Source organism: Rattus norvegicus, chromosome 10 (genome assembly GCF_021556685.1).
Source record: "Rattus norvegicus strain SHRSP/BbbUtx chromosome 10, alternate assembly SHRSP_T2T, whole genome shotgun sequence".
Taxonomy (NCBI): Eukaryota; Metazoa; Chordata; class Mammalia; order Rodentia; family Muridae; genus Rattus; species Rattus norvegicus.
In genome coordinates, this window is record NC_141543.1 from 107972838 (window position 1) to 108000000 (window position 27163).

The 27163-nt window shown below is 55.0% G+C and overlaps 2 protein-coding genes across 2 annotated transcripts in view; one reads left to right on the top strand and one right to left on the bottom strand.

Moving 5' to 3' along the window:
• The first annotated feature begins 236 nt into the window (after positions 1 to 236).
• Positions 237 to 4831, top strand: Ubald2 (UBA-like domain containing 2). The gene is made up of 3 exons (NM_001398606.1): positions 237 to 372; positions 504 to 566; positions 3748 to 4831. Exons 1-3 carry the CDS (start codon positions 253 to 255, stop codon positions 4054 to 4056), a joined length of 492 nt encoding a protein of 163 aa, NP_001385535.1. The 5' UTR covers positions 237 to 252; the 3' UTR covers positions 4057 to 4831.
• A 2150-nt stretch (positions 4832 to 6981) lies between these two features.
• The window catches only part of Qrich2 (glutamine rich 2), a 28397-nt gene continuing 8215 nt past the window's right edge, over positions 6982 to 27163 (bottom strand). Inside the window, 16 exon segments of the mRNA NM_001416895.1 lie at positions 6982 to 7188; positions 8377 to 8568; positions 9183 to 9270; positions 9908 to 10043; positions 10312 to 10512; positions 11081 to 11182; positions 11419 to 11484; positions 11924 to 12045; positions 12192 to 12356; positions 12718 to 12792; positions 12879 to 13001; positions 13873 to 14127; positions 19797 to 19911; positions 20280 to 20371; positions 20566 to 20651; positions 21207 to 27163. The exon segment at positions 21207 to 27163 is cut by the window's right edge and continues 230 nt beyond it. Coding sequence (NP_001403824.1) covers positions 7004 to 7188; positions 8377 to 8568; positions 9183 to 9270; positions 9908 to 10043; positions 10312 to 10512; positions 11081 to 11182; positions 11419 to 11484; positions 11924 to 12045; positions 12192 to 12356; positions 12718 to 12792; positions 12879 to 13001; positions 13873 to 14127; positions 19797 to 19911; positions 20280 to 20371; positions 20566 to 20651; positions 21207 to 27163 — 7960 coding nt within the window. The 3' untranslated portion in view covers positions 6982 to 7003.

Here is a 27163-nt window from a genome sequence, read left to right on the forward strand (position 1 = left end):
ATTCGAATCGAACGTCCGTGTGGGAGCCGGCGCCTGGCCGGTCTGCGCGTGGGCCAATCAGCGGCGTCCACTCGCGGCCCCCGAACGTTGGGCCCGGCGGCCCCGCCCCGCGCTGTTGTTTGCGGCGTCGGCGCGGCCGCGCGAGCCGAACCACAACATTCGCCGGGCGGCGGCGGCGGCGGCGGCGGCGGCGGCGGCGGCGGCGGCGGCGGCGGAGCTGGGAGCGCGAGACTGGGGCGGCCGCCCAGCGCCATGTCGGTGAACACGGACGAGCTGCGGCACCAGGTCATGATCAACCAGTTCGTGCTGGCCGCGGGCTGCGCGGCCGACCAGGCGCAGCAGCTGCTGCAAGCGGCCCACTGGCAGTTCGAGGTGTGCACCGGGCCGGGGCCGGGAGCGTGCGCGGGAGCCGGGGGGCGCGTTGGGGGTCGCGAGGGGCCGCGGCGGGGAGGCCGGGGCGACCAGGCCTCGCTCACGCCGCTGCGTCTCGTGTTTGTCCGCAGACCGCCCTAAGCACGTTCTTTCAAGAAAGCAACATTCCCAACAGCCACCACCACCCGCAGATGGTAAGTGTCCCCCCCCCCAGTGCGGCGGAGCGGGCGCTCGGTGCGGCAGGGTCGCTGTCAGCCTCGCCGGTGACAGCCATGTTGCCGGGGAGCGGCGCGCCGCGAATGTAAACAAAGAGCCAAAATGTCTTCCAGGAAAGAGCGCTCCCAGGCCGGCGCTGGCTCGCCCAACTTTGGGACCCGCCTCCAGGCTCCTGGATCGGGGCCTGAGGCCCTGCGTCGGGCGCTGTGCCCTGGGCGTATGGGTCCTGGTGTTGGGGAGGTGGGGGTGGAAGGAAGGAAAGACGACTCCCAGCAGGATGTTGGGATTCTGCTAGCAGAGGATGGGGATGGGGCTCGAGGATAACCAGACCACCTTAGGGGACTCCAGGGGAGGGGATTGAGGTAGGGATTTGTGTCTTAAATGCCAAACACACACACACAAACACACACACACACACACACACACGACGGAGCTAGGGATTGTGTGTGTTGATGTAACACTCAGCCATACACACACAGCAGCAGCCGCACAGCCACCCAGTGCTGCAGGAAACAGGGAAGGGATAGATCCACCCTGGCTCCGGAAGTCCAGCTCTACCCACAAAGGTAGGCTGGCCCTTCCGAAGCCTCAAGGGAACATAACCTTTATGGAGGGTATACAGATTTTATATACCTGAGATAAGGCCAAGAACTTCTTTTAATCTCAGTATGTTAGACAAACAGTCCACGAATCAGTTCCTCAAGCCTGGATTTGTCGTTTTCCAGCTTGGCTTCAGGCTAGGCCTTTGCCCTCTGGCCAGTGGGTACCCTGCCTTCCTGGGGCCAGGAACATCCTTCCTCCACTCCAACTCCTAGTTAGCTATTAGCTCCAAGCATGTAGGAGGGCCTGGGCCCAGGAGAGCGGTGGTAAAACATTCCCTAGGCTATCTGCTGTTGGACATTTTTGGACTTGGGTGTTCTTGTCCCTGGCTCTCCCCAAGGGACAGACTACACATCGGTCTTCTTCTGTGTCTTGTTCTTAGCACTGTTTTTCTTTCTTTTTTCTTTTCTTTTCTTTTCTTTTTTTCTTCTGATCAAATGGAGGGAGAAAAGGAGGGGAGTCTGCCTTAATTTAAACGAGCTCGCAGCATTTGGAGTAAGATGGGGACATGAATGGTGCTGGCTGTAGGCCCTGGCCACTGCGGCCAAGCTCTTGGGAGATTCAGGAGGGATTCGTCATCCCCAAGACCCCTCCCCTGCATCCAGCCATTCAGATTGCTAGCTTCCTGGACCTGGGAGGTATTCTGCCTCAGTCCCTGTTTAATTTCTTCCTGCCCACGAGACCACTCAGAAGAGCGCAGCTGTGCTGAAGGGCCTGGAACAAGGAAGCCAGCAGGCCCCAGCTTGAACTGGAGTCCCCTCCCTCCCCACCTTTCCAAATCTGTGTCTGTCTGTCTATGTGGGTGCCTATGTGGAGTGTGTGTGTGTGTGGTGTGTGTGTTTGTGTTTTCCTTGGAAGCTTCCCTTGGGCAGACAGCTGGTTTTGTAACTCAGACATTATAATCAGTGCATGTATGAGGGACTTGTGCTGGTCCTTTGCCAGCACGATAGGGAACACCAGTCCCGTTCTGGGAGTCAGTCCTGGTTTTGAGACAAAAGTAATTAGAAGACTTAAGTAAACATTGGAACCCAGCACTTGGGAGGTTGAGGCAGCAGGATCGCTGTGAACTCCAGGTCAGCCTGGGGTATCTAGCCACATCCTGTCTCAGATAAATACTTTGTTTGAAGACAAGTCAGCACAAAGTGGTCATAACTGGTGGATGGTTGTCCTGTAGATCTGACAGCCACAGTTGGATGACTATCACAGAGATAAGGGTCCTCAGGGTTGTGTTGGGGGAGGGGCATGAATGGCAGTTGTAGGGTGAGGGAAGCTGGAGGACTTCGCCCATGACAGGACACAGGATTACTTGAGATTATAGGTGGGCCCTCAGAAAATGTTCAAGGCTGCTTTCACCAAAGCAGAGAGGCAGGGAGACCTGCCTGTGCTCACCCAGGCAGGTGGGCACAGGCCCCTCTAACCCTTGAGGCTTTTCCTGGAGAAGAGACCTGGCCTCTGGCTTGGTTGACTAGGGAAGTCAGTCACGATGCTCTGATGCAACTGGCCTCCACCCGCAACCCCCCATTCATTGTTTCCTGCTGCCGAGAAGTCATGGGGGTGGGCAGGGAATCTTGAGGGGAGGAGGGAAGTGTCTGGGTGGGGCCAGACCTGCCTGAGGCCAAAGGCCTTCCCTTCAGGGCCTTGGAGCAGACAATGGTCAGAGTTCCCTAAGAGCCGAGGTGGCACAGCCTCAGTGAGCAGGGTGAGGGGGTCTGGCTTTGCTCTAACTAGTGATAAGGCTTTAGCATCCTGTCTTGTGTCTCAGCGCCCTACCCCCAGTGCCCTGTGCCTTGGGGAGGAGCCAGTACTGCTAAAATTAGGAGAAGTTGAAAGGACTCCCTGGCCTCCTGAGGGAGAAGAGGCTTTGAGGTCAGAACTAGCTCGTGTAGGTCCTGGGCTCTGACCCACCTGTTCCTAGGAGTGTGCTGCTGGCATCTGGGTGGGAGGCTGCTGCATGTTTGTACTGGGAGCCCAGACCCGAGGTGTGGGCCTCCGTACACCTGGAATAGCCCAGAGTCGTAACTGTAGTTTGCACTGCTATGGGGACCAGTCTCCTTGTTTGTATTACAGAAAGAGTAATCGAGCTAACCAGATCTGTACCTCAGAAGTAGTGAGTGGCAAGTGCCGGGGTCCAAGACCCACTGTCTGAACTCTGGAATGAATGGAAGCTCTAAGAGCAGCTTTTGCCCTGCTAATGCAGGGAGGAGACCCCCTCGCTGTCCCCCTTGCCTGCTCCCTGGTGCTTAACTCTCTGGGGACATCTGAGGGTAGATTGTGGAGGAAGCCAGCTGGCTCCCCCAAGCCAGGCAAGTAGCTGGGCAGCAGTGTCCCGGGCTGCCCCTTGTCCTTTCACAGTGACACCCTAGCTTGTTGGAGTTAACCATTGCCATCTCACGCCCCTCGCTGGGTGTCATCCTAAGCCCTGGCAGCTTGGATTTGTTCGCCCTTCTCTGGTTCTGGGGAAGATGAGTGTTTCAATCCTATTGAAGTTACCTGTGGGCTAGAGGCACCAGGGTCCTGCCCTGTGGCCTCACCGGTGATACCTCTCTTCTCTCCCTGCAGATGTGTACTCCCAGCAACACCCCTGCCACACCACCCAACTTCCCTGATGCGCTGGCCATGTTCTCCAAGCTTCGAACCTCTGAGGGCCTGCAGAGCAGCAGCAGCCCCATGACAGCTGTAGCCTGCTCCCCCCCTGCCAACTTCAGCCCCTTCTGGGCCGCATCCCCACCCAACCACCAGGTGCCCTGGATCCCGCCCTCTTCCCCCAACACCTTCCATCTCCACTGCCCACAGCCCACGTGGCCCCCTGGAGCATCACAGGGGGGCGCCCCTCAGAAAGCCATGGCAGCTATGGATGGCCAGAGATGAGACTGGACCCCGCTGGGCTGGAGCAGGGGGCAGTCCAGGGTTGTGGGGACACAGAGAGGGCAGGGAGGGGGGAAACAGAAGCGGGCGGGGGGGTTCTTCAAGATCGCACTGGAAGATTTTATAAGAGAATTTTTGTGGGTGGGGGGACAGCAAACGTCCTGAGCCACTTGGGTTCTTCAGGAGTTTCTCTCCAGGAAAGTTTTTTTTCCTCTTTTTAATATATAACTATAATATATATGAATATAAATTTAGCTAATGTTTGTGAGAGAGTGGGGCCTATACACATGTTCCAGTCAGAGGGCAAGGCTCACCTCTGCCCAGTTGTGGGGAACAAAGGGTGATCGTAGATGGAGTGAGCATGCAGCTGGATAGCCGTGCTACTCTGGGAAGGAGAAGGCACACCAGCCATTGAGAAGCTCCACCCCCAAGGGAGGTGGTCCCAGAAGGGTCCTCAGAATCATGGACTTTCTACCCCATTACTGGTAGACAATTTTCATCTCTGCTGGTGGTGGCCTCTTGTTGACTCTGAAACTTGTCACCCAATCACCAGCAAGGTGTGCAGAACTGAAGACTTGGCTGCCCTCTGATGAATGGATATTTGATTGTCCCATCCCTTGCTGTTCCAGCTATTCTGCGGGCCCCCAGTCTGTGTGTGTGTGTCCAGGGCCAGAGGGCCACCACTAAGGAGAAACTGCCTTGGATTGAGTTCCCAAATTAAAATCAATGCACCAGGGTGCAATTTTAATTTAAAAACTTAAAAGACTTTTCTAACTTCCCTGGTTTGTGGTGCTTTTTGTTTGCTTTGGTGGGAAAGGTCATTGGGGTCCCTGGCTGGGGGCAGAGCACGATCATGGGGCTGTGGCATTCCTTGCCCCTCATGTTAGGTGATGCAGGCAGGGGCAGGTCCTGACCTAGTCCTGTACCTTAACTTAGCCTGGAAGCCACAAAGACTGGATTCCTGGAGGGGGCCCTCAGTGACGGTGGCAGTTTTTGAGCCAGGACCTCTTAGCCTCCAGCAGGATATTAAATGGGTGTTAGCAGTGAGTTACTCCTGGAGCTCTTCCTGACACCGGTGGATCTAAACCCTGCCAGCCCCTCAACTCTGAGGACAGCTGAGTAGGGAGGGTCGGAGCCAAAGTGAAATGAAACTTACAGGCCCTAGCCAGGAGGCCAACACATGGGTACACACACACACACACACACACACACCTGCCTTGGCCCTAGCCAGGAGGCCAACACATGGGTACACACACACACACACCCCTGCCTTGGGTGGAGCAGAGCAATGGGCCTAGCCACCCTCTGTTGCTGGTGACACATGGCTGGACTTGGGAGCTGGGTTTGTCCTTTCAGTTTTGTTTCCTAGTTCCAGCCCCTGGGCCTCCTTGCAGACTTGCCCCTGCCCACCTGTGCTTTCCCAGGCTGGAAGGGGAAGTCCCTGCAGGTGTGTGGGCGGCCAGGCAGGGTCCATTCAGAGGTACCAGCTTGTGGGGAAAGGGTGGGGCAGCTCCCCAGGTATGGGATGGCAGAGGCTGACCCATCTAACAGGACCACGGAATGTGTGTCCTGTCCCTGTGACTGTGAGGCAGGTCCTGGTCAAGGAGAGTTTGTTGTAACTGCCTGTGAGACCAACTTCTAGACCAGGGAGACTGAGCTGACCTGACATTTCACTGCCAGGGAGGGACCAGTGTGGGAGACACCAGCTGAGGGGCGGGTCAGATCCTGACTCTGCCCTTAGATTCAGAGGAAAGCTCAGTAGTCAAGGGATACCTACAGGGGGCCACAGCCAGGCCTCTGCTCCCATCCAGTCACAAGTGTGAACGCCTAAGACAGAAAAGGAAGAGGAAGATACTAATCTAGGGGCAGCCTCCACCCCAGGGCACCCTGGGCTAAGCCCATCGCCTCAGTGAGAAACCTGTTTCTTGGCTGTTTCCTGCCACACTTTCCTGTGTGATTTTTGTCGCCCCCTTTCTCACACCTCAAGGTGAACATCTTGCCCCAGATGCTTTCTCTGAGAGGGAGTCATGGAAACTGGTGTTGGGGGTGCCCCATCTCCCCCTCTGCACACCTCAGTCTGAGGTGGGAATACAAACATGCTTTATTTTGAGACAAGTTATTGCCAGGTAGCCCAGGCTGGCCTTGCATAGTGTGATGCAGGGTTTCCTTGACCCCAAGTCGGGTCAGGCTCTCTTGTGGACCCCTAAGATCTGTCTGGAGGCCCTAGCTAAAGATGGAGCTGGGTAGCAGTGGTCCTGGGGACTCAGCTGCCCAGACCCTGAACCCAAAGAATCCTGGATAGCAAGTGACCGCAGGTAGAGTGAGCACACTGGGCTGAGTCACCATTGGGGACACCATGGAATGAGAGCCCTACTCTTGCTAACCTAGCCAAGACAGCCATGCACCAAGCCCCTCCACCGGGGGTGGCTTTGAAGCTGCCATTTGTAGCAGCTGATCCAAGGGGACTGCAGGACATGGCAGAACCTTCTGGCAGTGTGTGGTTCTGCCTGGAAGCCCTGTGCCGAGCGGGAGCTACCTACCCCAACCCTGTGACCAGAGAGTAGGGGGCAGCAGCCCCTTGCCTCCAAGTAGAACTGGTGTACAGACACCATGGATCCCAGCCTACCCAGAATGCCCCAGACCAGAAGACAGCACTGTCCGATAACCACTGACTTGACCAGGCCCACCCTGTTCCCAGGCTCCCAGAACCAGGCCTGAAGTCTTCCTCAGCTATTCTCTCTGCCCGGAATGCAACATCTCACCCTCCCTGAGCACCTGCCTCCTCCCAACAGCTCCAACCATAAATCAGAACTGATGTCCTTCAGACGGGGAGGCCTAGAAGCCCAGAGCGGCTCGGCCAACAGCAGGTACCTACCCTCCTGGTCTTCAGGCTGGGCCTCAGAGAGATCCCTTGGCACCCAACTCCTTAAGAACGTTTATTTCTGTCTGTTCAGTGAGCAGTGGTGGACCGTGGTCCCCGGGTGGGCTCCTCCATCCCCTCCCCAGGAGGCATATCCATCTGCAGGTTCATCCCGGGTTGGCTACCCGGCAGACTTCCCATGTCTGTGGGGATATTCGCCTGCAGGAGACGCCCCTCAGAAGAGACTGGTCTGTCTTTCTTTTGCCCTGAAGGAACTGCAAGACAGGAGGGGCTCAGCTTGCTCTGTCTGGCCCCCCATACCTACCACTTCCTGTTACTTGTTCCTGGGGCTAATGTTGATCTGTACCCGTCAGTGTAGGTGTAGTGTAGGCTGATGCACAGACAAAACCACCTAAATAGCCCGGCAAGAAGCCCTTCATGTACCTCGATTGCATGGCACCACGGTACCGTGCACACTACCTTGTGCCCCCGGATCTCACAAACGCAGGGTAGGAATGGAAAATACGTTACAGAGCTTGGAGGTCTAACAGGCAAAGCTCGAGGAGGTGATGTATGAATGTGTTGTGAGCCTTAGGTCTCCTACAAGCATTTGCAAAACACTGTGTGGGGCTGTCATGGAGCAGCCTGCCTCTGCGGAGAGCTGGTCCTTCATGCAAACAAGTCCATGACCGATGAGGAGAGACTGGCTTGGTCACCTGGCAGTGTGGGTCCTAGCCTCACATTCTAGCAAGGACCGTAGGCCTCATGCAAACCCAGAGTCCTCAAGCCACTTGGACTTTTAGCTGATCTGGCTTCTCAGGGGAGACCAGGAACGCTAGGGGCTCTCAAGGCCTAGAGACAGAGAGGGATACCTACAGGCTAGGGACAGGGGGTGATGGTGGTGGTAATGGTGGTGGTAGTGTCGATGGTGGCTGTGGTGGCGGTGGCTGTGGTGGTGGTAATGGTGGTGGTGATGGTAGCGATGGTGGCCGCGGCGGTGGTAGTGATGGTGGTGGTGGTGTGGGGGAAGGGGTTGCTCATATCCTGGCCTTGTAGCCTGGCTCTTAAAAGTGTTTGTGTTGGGGTTGGGGATTTAGCTCAGTGGTAGAGCGCTTGCCTAGGAAGCGCAAGGCCCTGGGTTCGGTCCCCAGCTCCGGAAAAAAAAGAACCAAAAGAAAAAGTGTTTGTGTTTGAGCAGGGAAGACCTCGGGCCTGGAGCCAGAGAACTGGGTACATGCATCTCTGTCCCCATGACCTCTTGAGTAGGACAGCAACAGCGGTCACCTCACAGACCCGGCACATGCCAAACGTTCAGGACCTGGGTTTTCTCCATTCTCCGTCCCGCTCCATCCATGAGCTCCCTGGCCCTCACTGTCTCTCGCCTGGGCAGGGGGAAGGCTGGAGTGCTATCAGGAAGGAGGACGGCTCGGGGACAGCGTCCAGGCTGCCTGGAAGAAACCTACCTGCATTGCTGTCAGCTAACATCTGTGCACTCTGAGGCCGAGAGGGCGGCATGCCGAGGTTGCCCATGTTTGGCTGCCTGTGCACGTGGGGCCGGGCATGCTGGAGCTGCTGCAGCTGCTGCATCTGGTGCATCTGCTGGAGCTGCTGCAGCTGCTGGAGCTTAGCCTTGTTGTGTTTCGCCATTCCTGGGGCTGAAAGGGCAGGAGGAGGGTGAGCACCAGCGAGAGCTGTGGGAGGACCCATGAGGCGAGGAGCCAGCCGAGGTGGGGTCCTCCACACGCTGAGTTTGTGGCTCTGCCCCTTAGAAATACCACATTCATCTACACGTCTACCTGCTCGTCAAGTCTGCCCACCCACTCAGATGCACTGAGGACCTGTACGTGTCAGCCTTGCGCAGGGAAAGAGAAAATAAGGAAGGCACGAGGCAGGATGGGAAGTGATCCGCCATCCACTTCTGGTGTGAACTGGAACGGGGCCCTCAGGAGCCTGGTCGGTTACCGCTTGGTGTTGGTACCAGATGACCACCCGTTGCTGCGTCTTGAGAAGTCCGTCAAGGCTTGGCTGTATTGTTACAGGGACCTGAGGTAGGGGCCCGAAAGCTTCCCATGGAAGTGTGAGCATTGAAGGCCAGTAAGAAAGAACAGGCCACTACTGGGTGACTGGCCACAGAGCAGCCACCTGTCTTCAGGAGAAAGTACTTGGGACCCAATGATCCCAGACATCCCCATACCAGGAGATAGACAACTGTCCTTTGTCACCCAAGGAAGAACCCCGAAGGAACTCAAGGCTGTCTGTCTGGACTCACCGTCTTTCCCTAGGATGCCCGGCAGTCGTGTGTCCATCCGTCCCTTATAGATGTGTCCATCAAGGCCCAGGATATCGACCTCATCGTGCTAGAGGGGGACATGCCTGTCCATTATCATTGTAACTTCCTGGGTATGTGTCCTCGGGGCGGGCCGGAGTGCAGACACTGTCAGCAAGCAGTGCTCAGAGCCGCCCTGCCAGCCCCTGCCTCCCCGCAAGCCTCCCCGAGGCCACATGCCTGTAATCCTGGCTTTTGAGGGAATGGCAGCGGTCTTCCCACTGACTTCAAGGCCAGTCTGGGAGATAAAGCCAGTACCAGTCCAGCCAGAAAATAGCAAGACTCACTCTCAAAAAAAGAAAGGGCCCCCTGTGCGGGGTCTGCTCTGAGTGCAAGATGGGAGGAGGTACCGTGGGATTCTGCGGCCTGTGGTGGAAGGTGGTGGTGTGGTGCCTGGGTGGAAGGATGGCATTCTACCCAGCTGAGAGCCAGACCTGTATATCCTAGCTACTTTGAGAGGCTGAGGCTGAAGGATCATGAGTTCAAGGCCTGCCTGAGCAACTCTGGGGAGGTAGCTCGGCAGTAAAGAGGTTGCCTAGCAACCCCTAGACAGCAAGGGAGGGAGGAGAGAAAGAGGGACCTCGGGGCAGAGGGCCAACTGATGGGACTTTAGGTGGTTTTCCAGAGTGGGCAGAGCAGGGCTATCCTTTCCGTGACTGTGGTCAGACCTTCATAGCTATCTGGATCTCCTCCAGAGGAGACAGGTGCTGCGGGCGGTTTCTCCGGTAGGGGTAGGTGAGGGTGTGGCTGCCCCCACAGCGACGGGGTACAGTCGAGTAGGTGTAATCTGTTGTATCTGCTCCCCTGGAAGGTAGACAGACACACGGGAGTCATTTTGAGCCACCCAGGGGTGTCACCTGGGACAGGCAGGTAAGTAAGCCTGAGGCCACACACAACACACGCTATGTGTGTGCGCGCACATACTCACAGTACACTCTCACCCTCGCTGCCCCGACCCCGACCCCAGCTGCTCCGTCTCCTCCATCCCCATCCCTGAAATGGACCCTGAGCCAGCAGAGGCCAAACTTGGTTGTCACCAGGGCTGGCATGTCCCTGGACTCTGCCCTCCTACCGTTTGTAGCACGGGTGGCTGAGGCACTGGGAATGTAGCAGCTCTCGGATCATCTGACTGCTGGCCTTCACGGACCCGCCGAAGTGGATCTGTACCTTCTCGATGTCCATCAGCATCTTGGAGTGCATGCTACGCAGGCGCCCCACGCTCTTCTCCATCTGCGACAGGTCACCCCGAGGGAAGCTGCTGCCCAGCTTCAGGCTGTGAGACCCAGGCAGAAGAAAGGAGGTCAGCCCGGGACCACGCGGAGCTCCGCAAGCACTTTTCTCCGGGACCTTGCGCGGCTCACACTTGCTTTGGTGTGGTGCCTGGGTGGAAGGACGGCATTCTAGGAGTTCAGGCCCCCAGTGTACAGGAGGCGGTGTGAACTGTTAGAGGCCCATCGCCCTTGCCCGAGGCAGCCCAGCACCTCTAAAAGACTCTCGAGGGACCAGACTTGCTGAGGAAAGTTTTCCCTAGCTTAAAAACCCCCTTCCCCAACCAAAGAGATGCTTAAAATGTAACAAAAACAAAACGGAAAAAAAAAAAAAACCCAAACACAAAACAAACAAAAAGACCAATGAAATACAAAGAAGAAAAGGAAGTCCGTTTAGTGTTCTCCATCCTGATCCTGGTCAGAGACGCTCTGGACTACTTCCAGTGTGCACTCTGGAGCCATCTTGGTCCCCTCCCGCCCCCCTTCCCTCCCCTGTCCAGGATCCCATTCTGGAGCCATCTTGGTCCCCCTCTGCCCCTCCCCAGCCCTGCCCAGGATCCTACTGTCGCATACTTTCTGCTCTGTTGTCGGATCTGCTCTAGTTCAAACACAGTGTAAGGCCGGACGGAGCGGTGCCCTGGCATGCTCGGAATTATGGGGGTCATGGAGAGGACTCTGGGCAGGGACAGAGAGAAAGGGGAGGGGTGTGTGTGAGAGAGAAATCCCACCACTCAGCACCAGCAGCCACCCTCTGCCATGTTCTACAGGACGGCCCTCACTATTCAGTACAGGCCCCATAGGAAGTCTCGGGGACCAGGGACAGAAACGGACCCAGGACAAGAGGCAGGATGGGTAGGTTCGGGGTGCCTTCTCCCTGCCACCAGACGCTTGGTTGAGGTGTGGCTACTCACTGTCCAGTCACAGTTGTCTCCAAGGGACGGTCACACGACAAGCAGTGGAAATGAGCCAAGAGCTGCCTGTCAGGAATGGGACACAGCCAGTGAGATCCAGAGAGCTTGGCCCCCCTGCAGGACCAGTGGCAGATCCTGTCCTACTTCCTGGGAATTCACCTGGTCCTAACCATCCCTCGCAGGCACACATTCTGGGCCAGCTGGACATATCCTGTATGTGCCTCTGGTACCGCCTGGTGGACATATGTGGGATTTCCCTAGCCAGGTTCCCCAGGGACGTCTTGGAGGTCTCTCTGCCCCTGAGAGAAATCCAGTGTACCACAATCCAACCCCAAGAGTCTCACACCTCCTTTCTTCCTTTCCCCACCATTGTTTGAAGGATCCCTAGCCAAGTTATTTAACTCTAAAATGCCGCCCCTTCACCTGATTGACAGTTCTGGGCAGAATAAGCCATTCACTGCTCATCTGGGGCGCCCAGCGTTCCCTGCTGCCTTCTTGGCCTCACCTCCGCATGGCAGCTGCCTCGTCAGCCTGGTAGAGTGGGGAGCGCTCTTTGAGCTGCTGCCGCAGTGATTTCCAGCGGTCCTCCAGCGTCTGCTTCAACGGGTCTAACTCCAGGCGGTCCAGCTGGGGGATGGGCACCAGGTGAGCTTGAGGCAGCAGGTAGATGGGGTGTGGTGGGGTGGTTGGAGGAATCTATCCTTGAAGAGAACGGCGGTGCCCCGATGGCAGGAGAGCCACCCAACCCGCCCTGCATCTTCTCCCGCCCTCACCTTGCTGTCCATCTCTGCCAGGAGCTTGTCCAGAAGTTTCTGCCAGTCTTGTTCCTGACCACTCATCTTGGCCACCAGTTCTTGCATCATGTGGTTCAGCTGCTCTGTGGTGGCATCAAACTGGATCCTGCTCACTTTGGATGCCAGAGCGCTCTTGTCGGCTTTCTGCGTGAGAGACCAGCATGGGGTGGGAATGTTCCTCCAGCCGTCCTCTGTGTCTGTGTCTCCAGCTGACTTCGAATTCCCTGCCTTCCCCACCTCAACACCTCCACCCCCACCCCAACACACACACACACACACACATGTGCACCCACACATACACACATGTGCACACACACGCACATACTCACACATGCACATGCACACGCGCGCACACACACACACAAGCACACACACATACACACGTGCACACACACGCACATACTCACACATGCACACACGCACGCACGCACACACACACACACACACACACACACACACGCACACACATATATGCACGCTGGCTGGGGAGGAGCCAGAGGCTCACCACGTCAATCTCCATCTCCAGGTGATCTCTGTTAGCCTTTTCCTTCTCCAGCCTTTCTATCCCCTGATACAGCACCTGGAGGCCCACGGGACAGAGAAAGTGAGAGGTGGGCATTGCTGGGTGGCAGGGGTGGGTGGGGTGGGCGCCCTGCGGCTGCTCACTTCGATGTCCTTCTGCTTCTGCCGATGGTCCTCGATGAGGTTGCTTGTGGTAATGTTGAGCTTCTCGCAGTCGCCCTGGACCTGCAGGATGGCACTCTGCACGTGGCCTAGCAGCTCCTCATCCTACAGTAGTCACAGGGGGAACTTTTGGAGGCTGCTGGGGCAGCCCGAGAGCAGTCCCATAGTCGGCTGCCTTCAGAACTTACGATGTAGCCCCCACACTCAGAAAGCTGAGATCGGAAGTTCTAGGGAAAGTCTGGGCTACCACGAGAGACTGTAATAAGTAAGACAAAGCCAGGGTGGTGGCTGCACAAGTAAAGGGTACTTGGTGCTAAGCTTGGTGACCTGACCTCAACCCCCCCAGGACCTACTTCCTGGAAAGAAAGAACTGACCCCTGAACGCTATCTTCTGGCTTCTGCAAGTGCTCCGTGCAACATGCATGGGCACGTACGCACACATGCACACACGCAAATGAACACATGAATATTAAAATCAGAACCATCCATCGCCCGACACATACGCTCACTTCAAACCCATTCTGGCTTGTTTCAGAGGCATCCAAGACAGTCGTGCCCCTCCTCTGGATGTAGCCACTAATCTCCCCACATGTTGGTTGCTGGACTGGCATCAGTGGCCTTTGGAGTCATCAGAGAGGTAGGTGACTGAGGCTCACATGTCCTATGCTGTCCCATGATCCTCGAGAGGTGAGGTATAGGCAAAATCTGAACCAAATCCAAATTCTTGCATCCAAGAGCAAGATCTGTTGGTGACGCCCCCCAAGCCCGGCAGCAAGCCTTTCTTCCAGGGGACGTTTACAAAGTGTTGCAAACACCAGTAACCAAGGACACTGTCTTCTGCATCTGTGCCTGCGTCTCTGCATCATGTAATAGGCCCTGTGCCACCCTTGGGCAGCCAGTGCTGTCCCACCCACTAAGCCCACCCTTGCCATCCACCCCTATCTCTACCTTGTGAGGGGGCCGGGCAGAGACTTACCTGGCCCTGCAACTTGGCCTTCTTGGATGGCCTGGAGGCCGCTAGGCCGGTGACCATGTCCTGCAGCTGTTCGTAGCGTTGTACGAGCAGGCTGACTTGGTGGCTCACATCCAGACTGCAGGCTGGACAGGTGGCCTCAGGGTCAATCTGGCCGGGCACTAGGGTGCCCAGAGACTTGTGTGGGGTTATGCTCAGAGACAGCAGTGCGGAAGAGGAGCTCAGCATGCTCTCAATGATGGTTCTCAGCTTGTCCAACTGGATGCAGGACAGACATGAAGGGTGGGGCAGGAAGGTGGGTCAGTTATATCTAACCAACGGTGAGGCTCATTCTGCCAGTCCCCTGCTGTGACACAGGCAGTCGCTGCCTCCTCAGAGCATCCCAAAGGGTGCCACACACAGTACACAGTTGATCTCTACCCAGCACATAGTACTTTTGCTACCAGTAGGCAGCATTAGTGACAAAGCCCCTGAAGGAGGGAGGGAGGGAAGGGATGGAGGGAGGGAGGTTTTCTCCAGCCGGTCAACTGAGCCAGTGCATACAGCTTCTGTAGCTAAGTCCTAGAGGGTCCTTGCCCAGGGCTCTGATGATGAAAGGCTCTTGCAGCATAGGGGTGTGTGTGAGCAGTAAGGCTTGCACATCTGTCTCGCCCAGGATGTAAACTCTAACAATGAACAGATATGAGGGGCGCAAACAAAGCTCCAGGGATATCCCTGGGTCTGGAGGGGCAAGTGCCTTCCAGGGAGAGCCGCTCAGCCTGGCCCTCCTGTTTCCCTCTTCCCTCAATGGGCTTACTCCGTTACCACCAATGAGTGTAGGTCCTGGGTGGCCGGCTGCATTCAAGAACAACCAACCAGGACCTAAGGGTGCTGGCCAGCTTCACAAAGGGTCATGACCATGTCCCACCATCCCCTTCCCAGTGGTCAGTGCAGCCAGATAGTCTTTCTAGAGTGCAGGGAATGTGTTTGAGGTTGCATGAGAGACACACAAGTCACTAGAGGACAGAAATAGAAGAGAGGTGTGTGCAGCCAGGAGGGGTGAGGAGGAAAGGCACTCGGGAACAAAGTTAGGCCCAAGTAGTCAGTCAGAGGGCGCGGCCTGCTTCAGACTACCCTGAACTGGAAGTTTTCTCTCCAGTCACAGCCGCACACCTCAACACGTTTCCCTTGTGCTCTGAGCTGGCATAGTTACCAGCTTGCTAAGGAAGGGTCCTGGGCTAAGGCCCGGGCAGCGGATGGCCACTGGGGTTGAAAAAAAGTCATGGCACTCTCTGAGTTAAAACAACCCTCACGGGGTTGGGGATTTAGCTCAGTGGTTAGAGCGCTTGCCTAGCAAGCGCAAGGCCCTGGGTTCGATCTCCAGCTCCGAAAAAAAGAAAAGAAAAGAAAAGAAAAGAAAACAAAACAAAACAACCCTCAGGAAAGCTAGGGGTCTCAGTAGAACCTTCAAAAGTAAAAAGCGGGTCTCCGGGAAGATCAGGACCAAGGAGGACATTTCAGAAAGAACAGCTTCAGAATGCATACGTATGTTGAAAGAAAGGCAGAAAGCCAAGGAGCCAGGAGTCAGAATGGGCAGGTGGGGCAGAAGGTGTGATGTGCTGGGAAGGATACAAGGGCACCCAGAGCCAGGTATGGGAGCCTGGGTTCCATCCCAGCATTGCAGAAAGAAAAAACAAACAAGCAAGCAAACAAAAGATGGCGAAAAAGATGGCGGTAGGGCATGGGGTTTCTTCAAAAGTTCAGTATGGTCCTGGGAGGCCCCCGAAGGCTGCCAAGATCACATGTGCACTTTGGGCTGACAACTGAACCAGTGGGTGACCTTTGAACCGCCTCCTGCCTGTAGAGGAATTTTAATCCAGCAACATGGCTGCTCCAACAAGGGATCACGTCCAAAGACGTGATCCAGCCAGAATACAGACACGCCCTTCGGAGTATACACATTTAATCCCTAATGAGAAGGTAAGGTTAGTTTGCAGAAGGTAGCACCCATGTTTGAAAGCAATGTCTAAATGAGGGGCAGACAAAGTGACAAATCAGAGAAAGATTTGACAGAATAACTCAGAGATAGAATACGCCCAACTCACATGAAAACAGCACAGGAAAAGGAGGCTACTGAAGATGAGAGAGAGACAGAGAGAGACAGAGACAGGGAGAGAGAGAGAGAGAGAGAGAGAGAGAGAGAGAGAGAGAGAGAGAGAGAGACGGGATCTGATGCTAAGGTCTTGTTTCCCAGTTGGTTCTTGATCTATCAATAAAGATATCAGGAGCCAATTGCTGGGCAGAAAGAAAGAGGCAGGACTTACTTCTGGGTCCCCGAAGGGAGGTGAGGAGACACAGAGGAGGAAAGGGGTTTTTCTACTATGTTTCAGAGGGACAAAAGGTGACCAGCCATGTGAGATCTCGAGCAGAGTGGCCATAGGCCACTTCTCCAGGCGGGAAGTTGGGATACTGAGCTAAGAGTATTGAGAAGGGCACACTAGCCAAGGAAATCTTAGAAGATCCCAACAATTGAGCCAAAAAGGAGGTTAAAATTAAACAACATGAGTGGGGTTGGGGATTTAGCTCAGTGGTAGAGCACTTGCCTAGCAAGCGCAAGGCCCTGGGTTTGGTCCTCAGCTCCAAAAAAAAAATAAAAACAACAACAAAAAAACCCCAAAAAACAAAAAACAAAAAAACATGAGTGTCTGTGTGTTTGTTTTTTACCTGAGGAACTAATATTCTCTGGGTGAAGGCCGGTAGCATGGTCTGTTCCCAGAGCTTAAAGCAGGGTAGCAAAAGCTATACACTATAGAGGTAGTGCGTGTGTATGTGGTGGGTGGCGTGTGTGCATGTGGCAGTTTTACTGGGATAGTTTTCCAGAGACAGGCTAGACACAGGTGAGGACAGAATAAGCCAGAGAGTACGGAGCTAGAAGATTAAAACAGATTGCCAAAGTTAGTATGAGGCCAGGCAGAACAATTCAGTCCAAAGCCGAGAGAGGATGGATCATCGAATCAGTCAGCTTGGAAGATTAGATATAGAGAGGCTAGAATAGGTCTAGGAATAGTTAGCACAAAGGAAGGAATGCTCTGGGCTCAACACAGCTGTATTTGCACAGCTTGGGTATGGCTTTTATCTCATTCCTTCGTCTGAGGAGGTAAAACCAACATTTATGCCTGCCCTTACAGGACGGTCAGCGTGGAGTCTGGAAGGAACTTGGGTAATGGGGGAATTGAGAGGGTAGCGAGGCGGTGTAAACACTATCTGTCCTGTAAGGTGCTAGGTTTGATCTCTCTAGCGCCATACGTTTCAGCACACAGAAAGCACATGATGGCCAATAGGCACAGGAAAAGGTCTCAGCATCACTAGTTACTGGAGAGATGCAAATCCAAACCATAGTAAAGCTGGAGAAACGGCTGAGCTGCTAAGAACACTGGCTGCACTTATAGGGACTCAGGTTTGGTTCCCAGCATCCACATGATGGTTCCCAGTGACCTTAACTCCAGCCACGAAAAATCTGACACCTCCTTCTGAACTCCTACATTCACATGTGCGCACACCACAACAAACACACACACATACACATAACACAAAGACACACAGCACACAATATACATACAAAACACAAACCACACACATGTACATACATGAACACACATGCACATACACACCACACACATACATATACATACATACATATATTCACAGACAACACACACACCACACATATAAAACAAAGTCCACACATATGTACATATACAAACACACACAAATATACACATGCATACACACATACATACACAAACACACATATAAACATAACACACAGGTACACACACAAACACATACACACATATACATAAACAGACACTGCACATACAACACACACACACACACACACACACACCTGTGTGCATTCTGATAATTAAGGACAAACAGAATAAATCTTAAAAGAGAGAAGTACATTAAGTGTTGGCGAAGATGTGGAAACCATCACCCCCTGCTGGTGGGGGTTTCATCTGGGAAGTAGCCAGTGAGTTCCTCGAGTTACTACATCACGCAGAACCTCTACTTCAGGATCCATGTCCAGGAGGAGAGGAGATGCGCTCAAAGACACGTACGCACGAATGTTCACAGCAGCATGAATCCTAGTGGCTAAAAGAGAGGAGCAGCCCAGCTGTCCACCTGACGCATGGACATAGAACCTTCCATTGGCCACAGGATGGGTTATTTTTAGTCACAATGAAAATGAATGCCAGAATGGAAAGATGCTCAGTGGCTAAGAGCGCTCACTGCTCCCTGAGGGGGACCTGGGTTCGGCACCTTCGTGACGGCTCACAACCATCTGTGACTCCAGTTCCACGGGCCTGATGCCCTTTTCTGGGACTCTGAGAGGACTCCATGAATGTGGCACACATACATGAGGGCAAAAGACCCAAAACATACAATAAAATAAATGTATGAAATAAAAAACAAAGGGCTGAAGAGCTGGCTCTGTGATTAAGCACATGTACTCCTCTTCCAATCACGTACTGTTTGTCCAGTGGACCTGAGCTCAGTTCCCAGCACCCATATCAGGACACTCCTAACTCCAGTTCCAGGGGGCCTGTGGCTCAGTACTTCCCTGATCAGCACCCTGTCCCCTCACACATGACACACACTCACACATTGCTAAAAATAGTTGTAGAACATGGTTGACACCATAGAGAAGCTACTGAGGGATGGGAAGCGCTCTTGGGGCCTCAGCCTCAGACAAAGAACTACTGGCAACCCAGGAGTACTGAGATCAGAAGAAGAGCGTCTTCTCCAGGGGAACTGTACCAATACAAATGGTCAGACTTGAAAACATACGTACAAAGAACACTCATGGGATGGGCAGGCTGTACTTTTATATTTAGAAACACAAACACATACATGCACACACACACATACATGTATATATATACACAGCTACACAGACACAAACATAAACAGATACACACACAACATACATACACATACATACACACAGATACACAGACGCACACAACATACACACATATACACACAAACACATACATACACACATACATATACCCATACACATATATACACATACTTACACACAGATGGACAGACATACACAACATACACATACATATACACACATACGCACATGCACATACACATAGACATATACTACATACACACATATACACCCACATGCACACATATACACACATGCACACATACACACGCGCGTGCACACACACAGTGGAAGACAAAGAGGTTATGAATTTGATAGATAATAGGCTAAGGGATATAGGCGAGCTTGAGGGAAAGGAAGGAGGAAATGATGTAAAAAATTTTAAATTATTAAAAAACAAAATATGATTCAAAGGTGTTTTTGTTTTTAGGACAGGGTTTCTCTGTGTAGCCCTGATTGTCCTGGAACTCACTCTGTAGACCAGGCTGGCCGAGATTTGCCTGCCTCTGCCTCCAGAGTACTGGAACTAAAGGTGTGCTTTGTGTACCTGAACTAAAGGAATGACACAATAGGAGCAGGTGGTGAAGGAGTCTGTCTGTCTCAGCTCCTGCAGCGGCACCCTTGCCTTTGAACTTGTGACCTCAGACCCAACTGAGCAGCGGCCAACCACTCCTGCTGCACCGTGGGGCTTTGGGTGAGCAGTGCCCTTCGAGGCTCATGCACTGGGACACCTGGCCCACGCCTCTTGCTTCCTTTGTGTAGGTGGAAGCCAGCCTCCGGCTCAGTCAGCTGTGCTCACCTTGCCTGTTACCAGGCCCTCCTTGCCATGAAGCACTAATCACTTCTGGCCTTGATATTTTATCACAGCAGCAGAAAAGTGACTCCACGGACACCCATGACTGGTCTCCTGGTGAGGGCTGGGCTGCCAACCCTCTGCCCTGACCCTGGGAGGGGCCCTGGACCTTGGCCACAGACTGTTCACCTGATCCTGCAGGTAGAGAGAGGCCTCAGAGACAGAATTCTCCATGGCGGCCTTCCCTCGATCCTGGCTCTCTCTCAGCTCAGCCAGCTCTTTCTCGATGTCAGACACGGTGACTCTGCAATGTTCAAAGAACGGCTGGTCCCACCACTGCCCAGAAACCTTTGCTCTGAAGAACGGAGGCCTTGCTGTGGGACCATCAGGAGCCTCTGTCTAGGGATCCCAAACTTGGGGGGAGGGGTGCTGTGGTGGATCGTAGCCCAAGGAGGGACACTAGTGTTCCTCCCAGTCCTGGTGCTGCCATTTTAGGAATGTCGGGGGGTCTTCTACAAGGTCTTGTAAAGACTAGGACAACCTGGAGGGCCAGTACAATCCGGATGAGAGACAGTGACCACTGCAAGACGTGGGGAGGTGGAAGGCTGCCTTCACTGCCTGGGCCTTAACCATGATAGCAGACAGGACCTGGCCGTGGAGGAGGAATGTCACCTGAGGATGCCCAGCTGCAAGCTCAGATGGCTAGGTTTCACGTCCTTCCCTCCAGTGATGTCAGTGTCCAGAAACCTCTGTATCTTCTCCAGCTGAAAGCACAGAGGGAGAGCCAAGTGTCAGACTTCCCGAAGGTGGCCATCTGGACAGTCAGTCACTTTCTATCTCACGGATGAGGCAGTGGGTACCCAGCAGCCTCTCGCAATGGTCTCCACCACTACAGAGTCCCTAGTAGGGCTCCAGACTGCTAACTTAGAAGGCAGGAGGCTGACCCTCCCATACGCACTTTTGCCTTGTCCTGCCGAACTTCTTTGTTCAAGCTCCTTAGGTTCTTCAACTGCTCCGGAAGGTCCTGGGGTACGGTCTTTTTGACTATGGAATATGGAGGCTCCCATCAGGGAGTAGGATGCCCGCTGGGCTCCTTGACCCGTGTTTTACAGCCCCTCAATAATGAATGGAGCCCAGAGGTCAAGTCAACAGATCACTTGATCCTGTTTTGCCTGGTGACTGGGCAAGGAGGTAGAAGAGAAGACCGGTAGCTGGGCACACGGTGTTTGATCGCTAGGTAGCTATCTTCTGCTGCGTCTGCCATCTCTACTACTGGGCTGTGACTGGATAAATGGTGAGCTTCCTTCTGCAGTTCTCTCCTCGCCCCCACTCCCACCCCGTCATGCTGTGCCCTCAGCCTCCTACATGCTCGCCCCTGCTACCGTGGCAAAGCCCCCAAAAGCCTGCTTCATGCCTCTCTCAAGTCTGCCCCAGTCCTGCTGGCTTAGTCTCTCCTGCCCTGTTGTCTATACTTCTGCCCCCCAACCCCCCGCAAGCTGTGGATGCTGTGTGTGGAGTCAGGTCCGGGTAGGAGTGTGCTCGGCCCCCAAGGGATAGAGGGAGTGTGGCTGCTTTCCCTCCACAGCAAAGGCTACTCACCCAACCTGGCGATCAGGTACTGGATTTTCTCCCAGTCGGTCTGGCCGGCCTGTTCCTCGTCCAGGTCCTTCAGCTGTTCCTTCAGTTCCACGTAAAGGGCAACGATCTCGCCTATCAGGCGAAATGTTTCCACCGCCATGGGGAAGCTTGGAGCCAGTTTCTCCAGGGACTCCTGCCGCTCCCGACGGGTCTCACTTACTGATGGGGTTTGGAGGTAGCTCCAGGAGTCTTGAGTCCTGGAGTCAGGGGTGACTTGCTCTTTGGTAGTTTGGACAGTTGGCCCGAGTTGTACGGCAGAGGCAGGTTTGCTCCTTAGATCCCAAGTGACCTGGGTGTCCGCCTCGACTCTTCGTGCTTGGTCAGGGTAACGCAGGTCAGCCTGTTCTGACTGAACTTCAACTGTGATGGCCTCTGCTTTTTGAGGTGGGATCTGAGGGACCACTTCGGGGCGTGTCTCTTGCCTGGCTTTGTCTTCTTTCTGGGGCAGCTCAGGAGCCTGATACATCAGGGGCAATTGTGGCTGAGGCTCCAGTGTTAAGCTAAAGTCTATGCCTGGCGCTAGGAAGTCTGGCTGAGTTGGGATGGGTTGTCTGAAACCACGAGGAAGCATAGCAGGTTGAAATATACCACGAGGAAACATGCCAGGTTGAATAAAACCGGGTAGATACCCACCAGGTGGGGCCAAGCTAGGCATGTACGCACCAGGCTGACCCAAACCCTGAGGGCCTGCACCAGGCTGACCCAAACCCTGAGGGCCTGCACCAGGCTCAACTATCCCAGGCTGCATCATGTCAGAGTCAGTTGTCCTAGGCTGCAACAAACCAGGCTGACCTGCCCCAGGCTGCAGTAAACCACGCTTTTCTTCCCCTAGCTGCTGAGAGTCCTGCTGGTCCATGCCAGGTTGCACCAAACCATGTTGAACTGCTCCAGGCTGCATCGGGCCATACTGGGTCATCATAGACTGCATCAAGCCACGCTGACTTGTACCAGGCTGCATCAGCGCAGGATGAATGAAGCTACTCTGATCCACGATGGGCTGTACCATCCTAGCCTGAGCTAGACCAGGCTGCACCAGGCCACGCTGATCCATGACGGGCTGCATCAGCCCAGGCTGAACTGCTCTGGACTGCATGAAGTTACGCTGAAGTACAGAAGGTTCCACAAAATCATACGGGTACATCCTGGGTTGTACCAAGCCATGTTGGTCCATGCCAGGCTGCACCAAACCACTCTGGTCCACTATAGGCTGTGCCAAGCCAAGCCTGTCCATACTCAGTGCTCCAGGCTGTGCCAAGCCAGGTTGTGCCACACCCTGCTGGGGCATGCCAGGTTGCACCACACCCTGCCGGGCCACGCCAGGTTGCACCAAACCCTGTTGAGTTATTCCACGTTGGGCTAAGTCACTCTCATCGGTACCAGGTTGTACTAAATCACGACTCATTCTAGACTGCAGCCAAACAGCTTGACCTACTCCAGGTTGCATCAAACCAAGCTGACTGTCACCGGGCTGCACAAAATCATATTGATCAGCTCTTGGCTGAACCAAACCATACTGACCTATGCCAGGTTGGACCAAGCCAGGTGAATATGCACCAGGCTGCCCCCAACCACTAGGAAGTGCACCAGTCTGCACCAGGCCATGCTGATCTATACCTGGTTGCAACACAGCAGGCTGAACTACACCTGGTTGTGCCATGCCAGGCTGAATTACACCTGGTTGTGCCATGTCAGGCTGGACTGCACCTGGTTGTGCCATGCCAGGCTGGACTGCACCTGGTTGGGCTATGCCAGGCTGAACTGCACCTGCTTGTGCCATGCCAGGCTGAACTGCACCTGGTTGGCCTATGCCAGACTGAACTACATGAAGCTGTGCCATGCCAGGCTGAACTACACGAGGTTGTGCCATGCCAGGCTGAACTGCACCTGGTTGGGCCATGCCAGGCTGGACTGCACCTGGTTGTGCCATGCCAGGCTGGACTGCACCTGGTTGTGCCATGCCAGGCTGGACTGCACCTGGTTGTGCCATGCCAGGCTGGACTGCACCTGGTTGTGCCATGCCAGGCTGGACTGCACCTGCTTGTGCCATGCCAGGCTGAACTGCACCTGGTTGTGCCATGCCAGGCTGAACTACACGAGGTTGTGCCATGCCAGGCTGGACTGCACCTGGTTGTGCCATGCCAGGCTGGACTGCACCTGGTTGTGCCATGCCAGGCTGGACTGCACCTGGTTGTGCCAAGCCAGGCTGGACTGCACCTGGTTGTGCCATGCCAGGCTGGACTGCACCTGGTTGTACCATGCCAGGCTGGACTGCACCTGCTTGTGCCATGCCAGGCTGGACTGCACCTGCTTGTGCCATGCCAGGCTGAACTGCACCTGGTTGGGCTATGCCAGACTGAACTACATGAAGCTGTGCCATGCCAGGCTGAACTACACGAGGTTGTGCCATGCCAGGCTGGACTGCACCTGGCTGGGCCATGCCAGGCTGGACTGCACCTGGTTGTGCCATGCCAGGCTGAACTGCACCTGGTTGTGCCATGCCAGGCTGAACTACACCTGCTTGTGCCATGCCAGGCTGAACTGCATCTGCTTGTGCCATGCCAGGCTGAACTGCATCTGCTTGTGCCATGCCAGGCTGGACTGCACCTGGTTGGGCTATGCCAGGCTGAACTGCATGAAGCTGTGCCATGCCAGGCTGGACTGCACCTGGTTGTGCCATGCCAGGTTGAACTGCACCTGCTTGTGCCATGCCAGGCTGAACTGCACCTGCTTGTGCCATGCCAGGCTGAACTGCACCTGCTTGTGCCATGCTAGGCTGAACTGCACCTGGTTGTGCCATGCCAGGCTGAACTGCACCTGCTTGTGCCATGCCAGGCTGAACTGCACCTGCTTGTGCCATGCCAGGCTGAACAGCACCTGGTTGGGCTATGCCAGACCGAACTGCACGAAGTTGTGCCATGCCAGGCTGAACTGCACCTGGTTGTGCCATGCCAGGCTGAACTGCACCTGGTTGTGCCATACCAGGCTGAACTGCACCTGGTTGTGCCATGCCAGGCTGAACTACACCTGGTTGTGCCATGCCAGGCTGAACTGCACCTGGTTGTGCCATGCCAGGCTGAACTGCACCTGCTTGTGCCATGCCAGGCTGGACTGCACTTGCTTGTGCCATGCCAGGCTGAACTGTACCTGGTTGGGCTATGCCAGACTGAACTACATGAAGCTGTGCCATGCCAGGCTGAACTACACGAGGTTGTGCCATGCCAGGCTGAATTGCACCTGGTTGTGCCATGCCAGGCTGAACTGCACCTGGTTGTGCCATGCCAGGCTGAACTGCACCTGGTTGGCCTATGCCAGATCGAACTGCACGAAGTTGTGCCATGCCAGGCTGAATTGCACCTGGTTGTGCCATGCCAGGCTGAACTGCACCTGGTTGTGCCATGCCAGGCTGAACTGCACCTGGTTGTGCCATGCCAGGCTGAATTGCACCTGGTTGTGCCATGCCAGGCTGAACTGCACCTGGTTGTGCCATGCCAGGCTGAATTGCACCTGGTTGGGCTATGCCAGGCTGAACTGCATGAAGCTGTGCCATGCCAGGCTGAACTGCACCTGGTTGTGCCATGCCAGGCTGAACTGCACCTGGTTGTGCCATGCCAGGCTGAACTGCACCTGGTTGGGCTATGCCAGACCGAACTGCACGAAGTTGTGCCATGCCAGGCTGAACTGCACCTGGTTGTGCCATGCCAGGCTGAACTGCACCTGGTTGTGCCATGCCAGGCTGAACTGCACCTGGTTGTGCCATGCCAGGCTGAACTGCACCTGGTTGTGCCATGCCAGGCTGGACTGCACCTGGTTGTGCCATGCCAGGCTGAACTGCACCTGGTTGGGCTATGCCAGACCGAACTGCACGAAGTTGTGCCATGCCAGGCTGAACTGCACCTGGTTGTGCCATGCCAGGCTGGACTGCACCTGGTTGTGCCATGCCAGGCTGAACTACACCTGGTTGTGCCATGCCAGGCTGAACTGCACCTGCTTGTGCCATGCCAGGCTGAACTGCACCTGCTTGTGCCATGCCAGGCTGAACTGCACCTGGTTGTGCCATGCCAGGCTGAACTGCACCTGGTTGGGCTATGCCAGACCGAACTGCACGAAGTTGTGCCATGCCAGGCTGAACTACACCTGGTTGTGCCATGCCAGGCTGAACTGCACCTGGTTGTGCCATGCCAGGCTGAACTGCACCTGGTTGTGCCATGCCAGGCTGAACTGCACCTGGTTGTGCCATGCCAGGCTGAACTGCACCTGGTTGTGCCATGCCAGGCTGAACTGCACCTGGTTGGGCTATGCCAGATCGAACTGCACGAGGTTGTGCCATGCCAGGCTGAACTGCACCTGGTTGTGCCATGCCAGGCTGAACTGCACCTGGTTGGGCTGTGCCAGGCTGAACTGCACCTGGTTGTGCCATGCCAGGCTGAACTGCACCTGGTTGTGCCATGCCAGGCTGAACTGCACCTGGTTGTTCCATGCCAGGCTGAACTGCACCTGGTTGGGCTATGCCAGACCGAACTGCACGAGGTTGTGCCATGCCAGGCTGAACTGCACCTGGTTGTGCCATGCCAGTCTGAACTACACGAGGTTGTGCCATGCCAGGCTGATCTACACCAGGCTGCACCGAACTCCAGTCTGTACCAGGCTGTACCAGGTCACGCTGATCCATCCCAGTTTGAACCAAACCATGCTGACCTGCACCAGCTTGCATCAACCCAGGTGCATATGCACCTGGCTGTACCAGTCCGAGCTGAACTGCGTCGGGTTGTCCCAGCTCCTGTTGTACCAAACTGTGTTGATCTACACCAGGCTGTACCCAGCCACTCTGATCTATGCTTGGTTGAACCCAAACAGGCTGCCCTGCATCCAGTTGAATTGGACCTTGCTGGCCTGCACCAAGTTGTGCCAAACTAGCTGGAAACGAACCAAGTTGAATCAAGCCAGGCTGACCTGCACCAGGAGGCACCAACTGTTGGTCTGTGCCAGGCTGTACCAAACCACCCCAATCTGTGCTAGGTTGTTGTACCAAACCGCGTTGATCTGGGGCACTCCTCTGATCAACCCCTGGCTGTCCTAAACCCCTCCTACCTGCCTCAGGCTGTACAGAATCTTCCTGGCCTGCCCTAGACTGTGCCAGGCTCAGCCGTTCTGCCTCAATGGGCACTGAAAGACGCCTATCTGCAGCAGTCTGCAAGGAAGTTCGCCGTTCTGTCCTCACGGGCATTGAACTTCGCCGATCTAAACCAGGCCGCTCCACATCACGCTGCTCTACCCCAGGCTGCTCTGAACCAGGTTGTACAAAGCGCGACGCCAAGCTCGACTGCCTAAAATCTTGCTGATCTGTACTCTTTTGCGTCAAACCAAGTGACGCCAATCTACGTTGATCCGGAAGAGATGGAGGGACTGCACGCTGATCCTGGCCAGGCATTACCAATCCCTGCCCATCTACCTGATGGGCGATCGGTCCTTGCTGACCTGTTCCTTGTATCGGCAAACCCTGCAGATCTATGCTAACTGGTGTCAACCCTTGCTGAGCCGTGGCCCACGGGCCCTGACCACTGCCATACACAGCAGCCTGTTCCATGCCCTGTTGGTCAGGTCCAGGAAGCATCATGCCTTGCTGAGGTGCACTAAGTGGAAGAGCTGTACCAAGCTGGGCTGGACTCAGTGTTTCCGGTTCCCTGTCAGCTCCTGATGGCTGCACACCACTCTGAACTTGGTAAGGAGGTTCCGCTCTCTGGTCATGCATTTCTGGGGGCATCACACCAAGCTGACCCATAGTGAGGGGCACCACAGGGTGCGTCGATCCAGCTTGATCCATGCCAAGTGGTTCCATCCCGGGCATCCCACCACGTTGATATCTGTCCTGTTGCGTCTGGCCAGGGAGTTGCTCATCTCTTCTTGCGTGCATCTGGCTA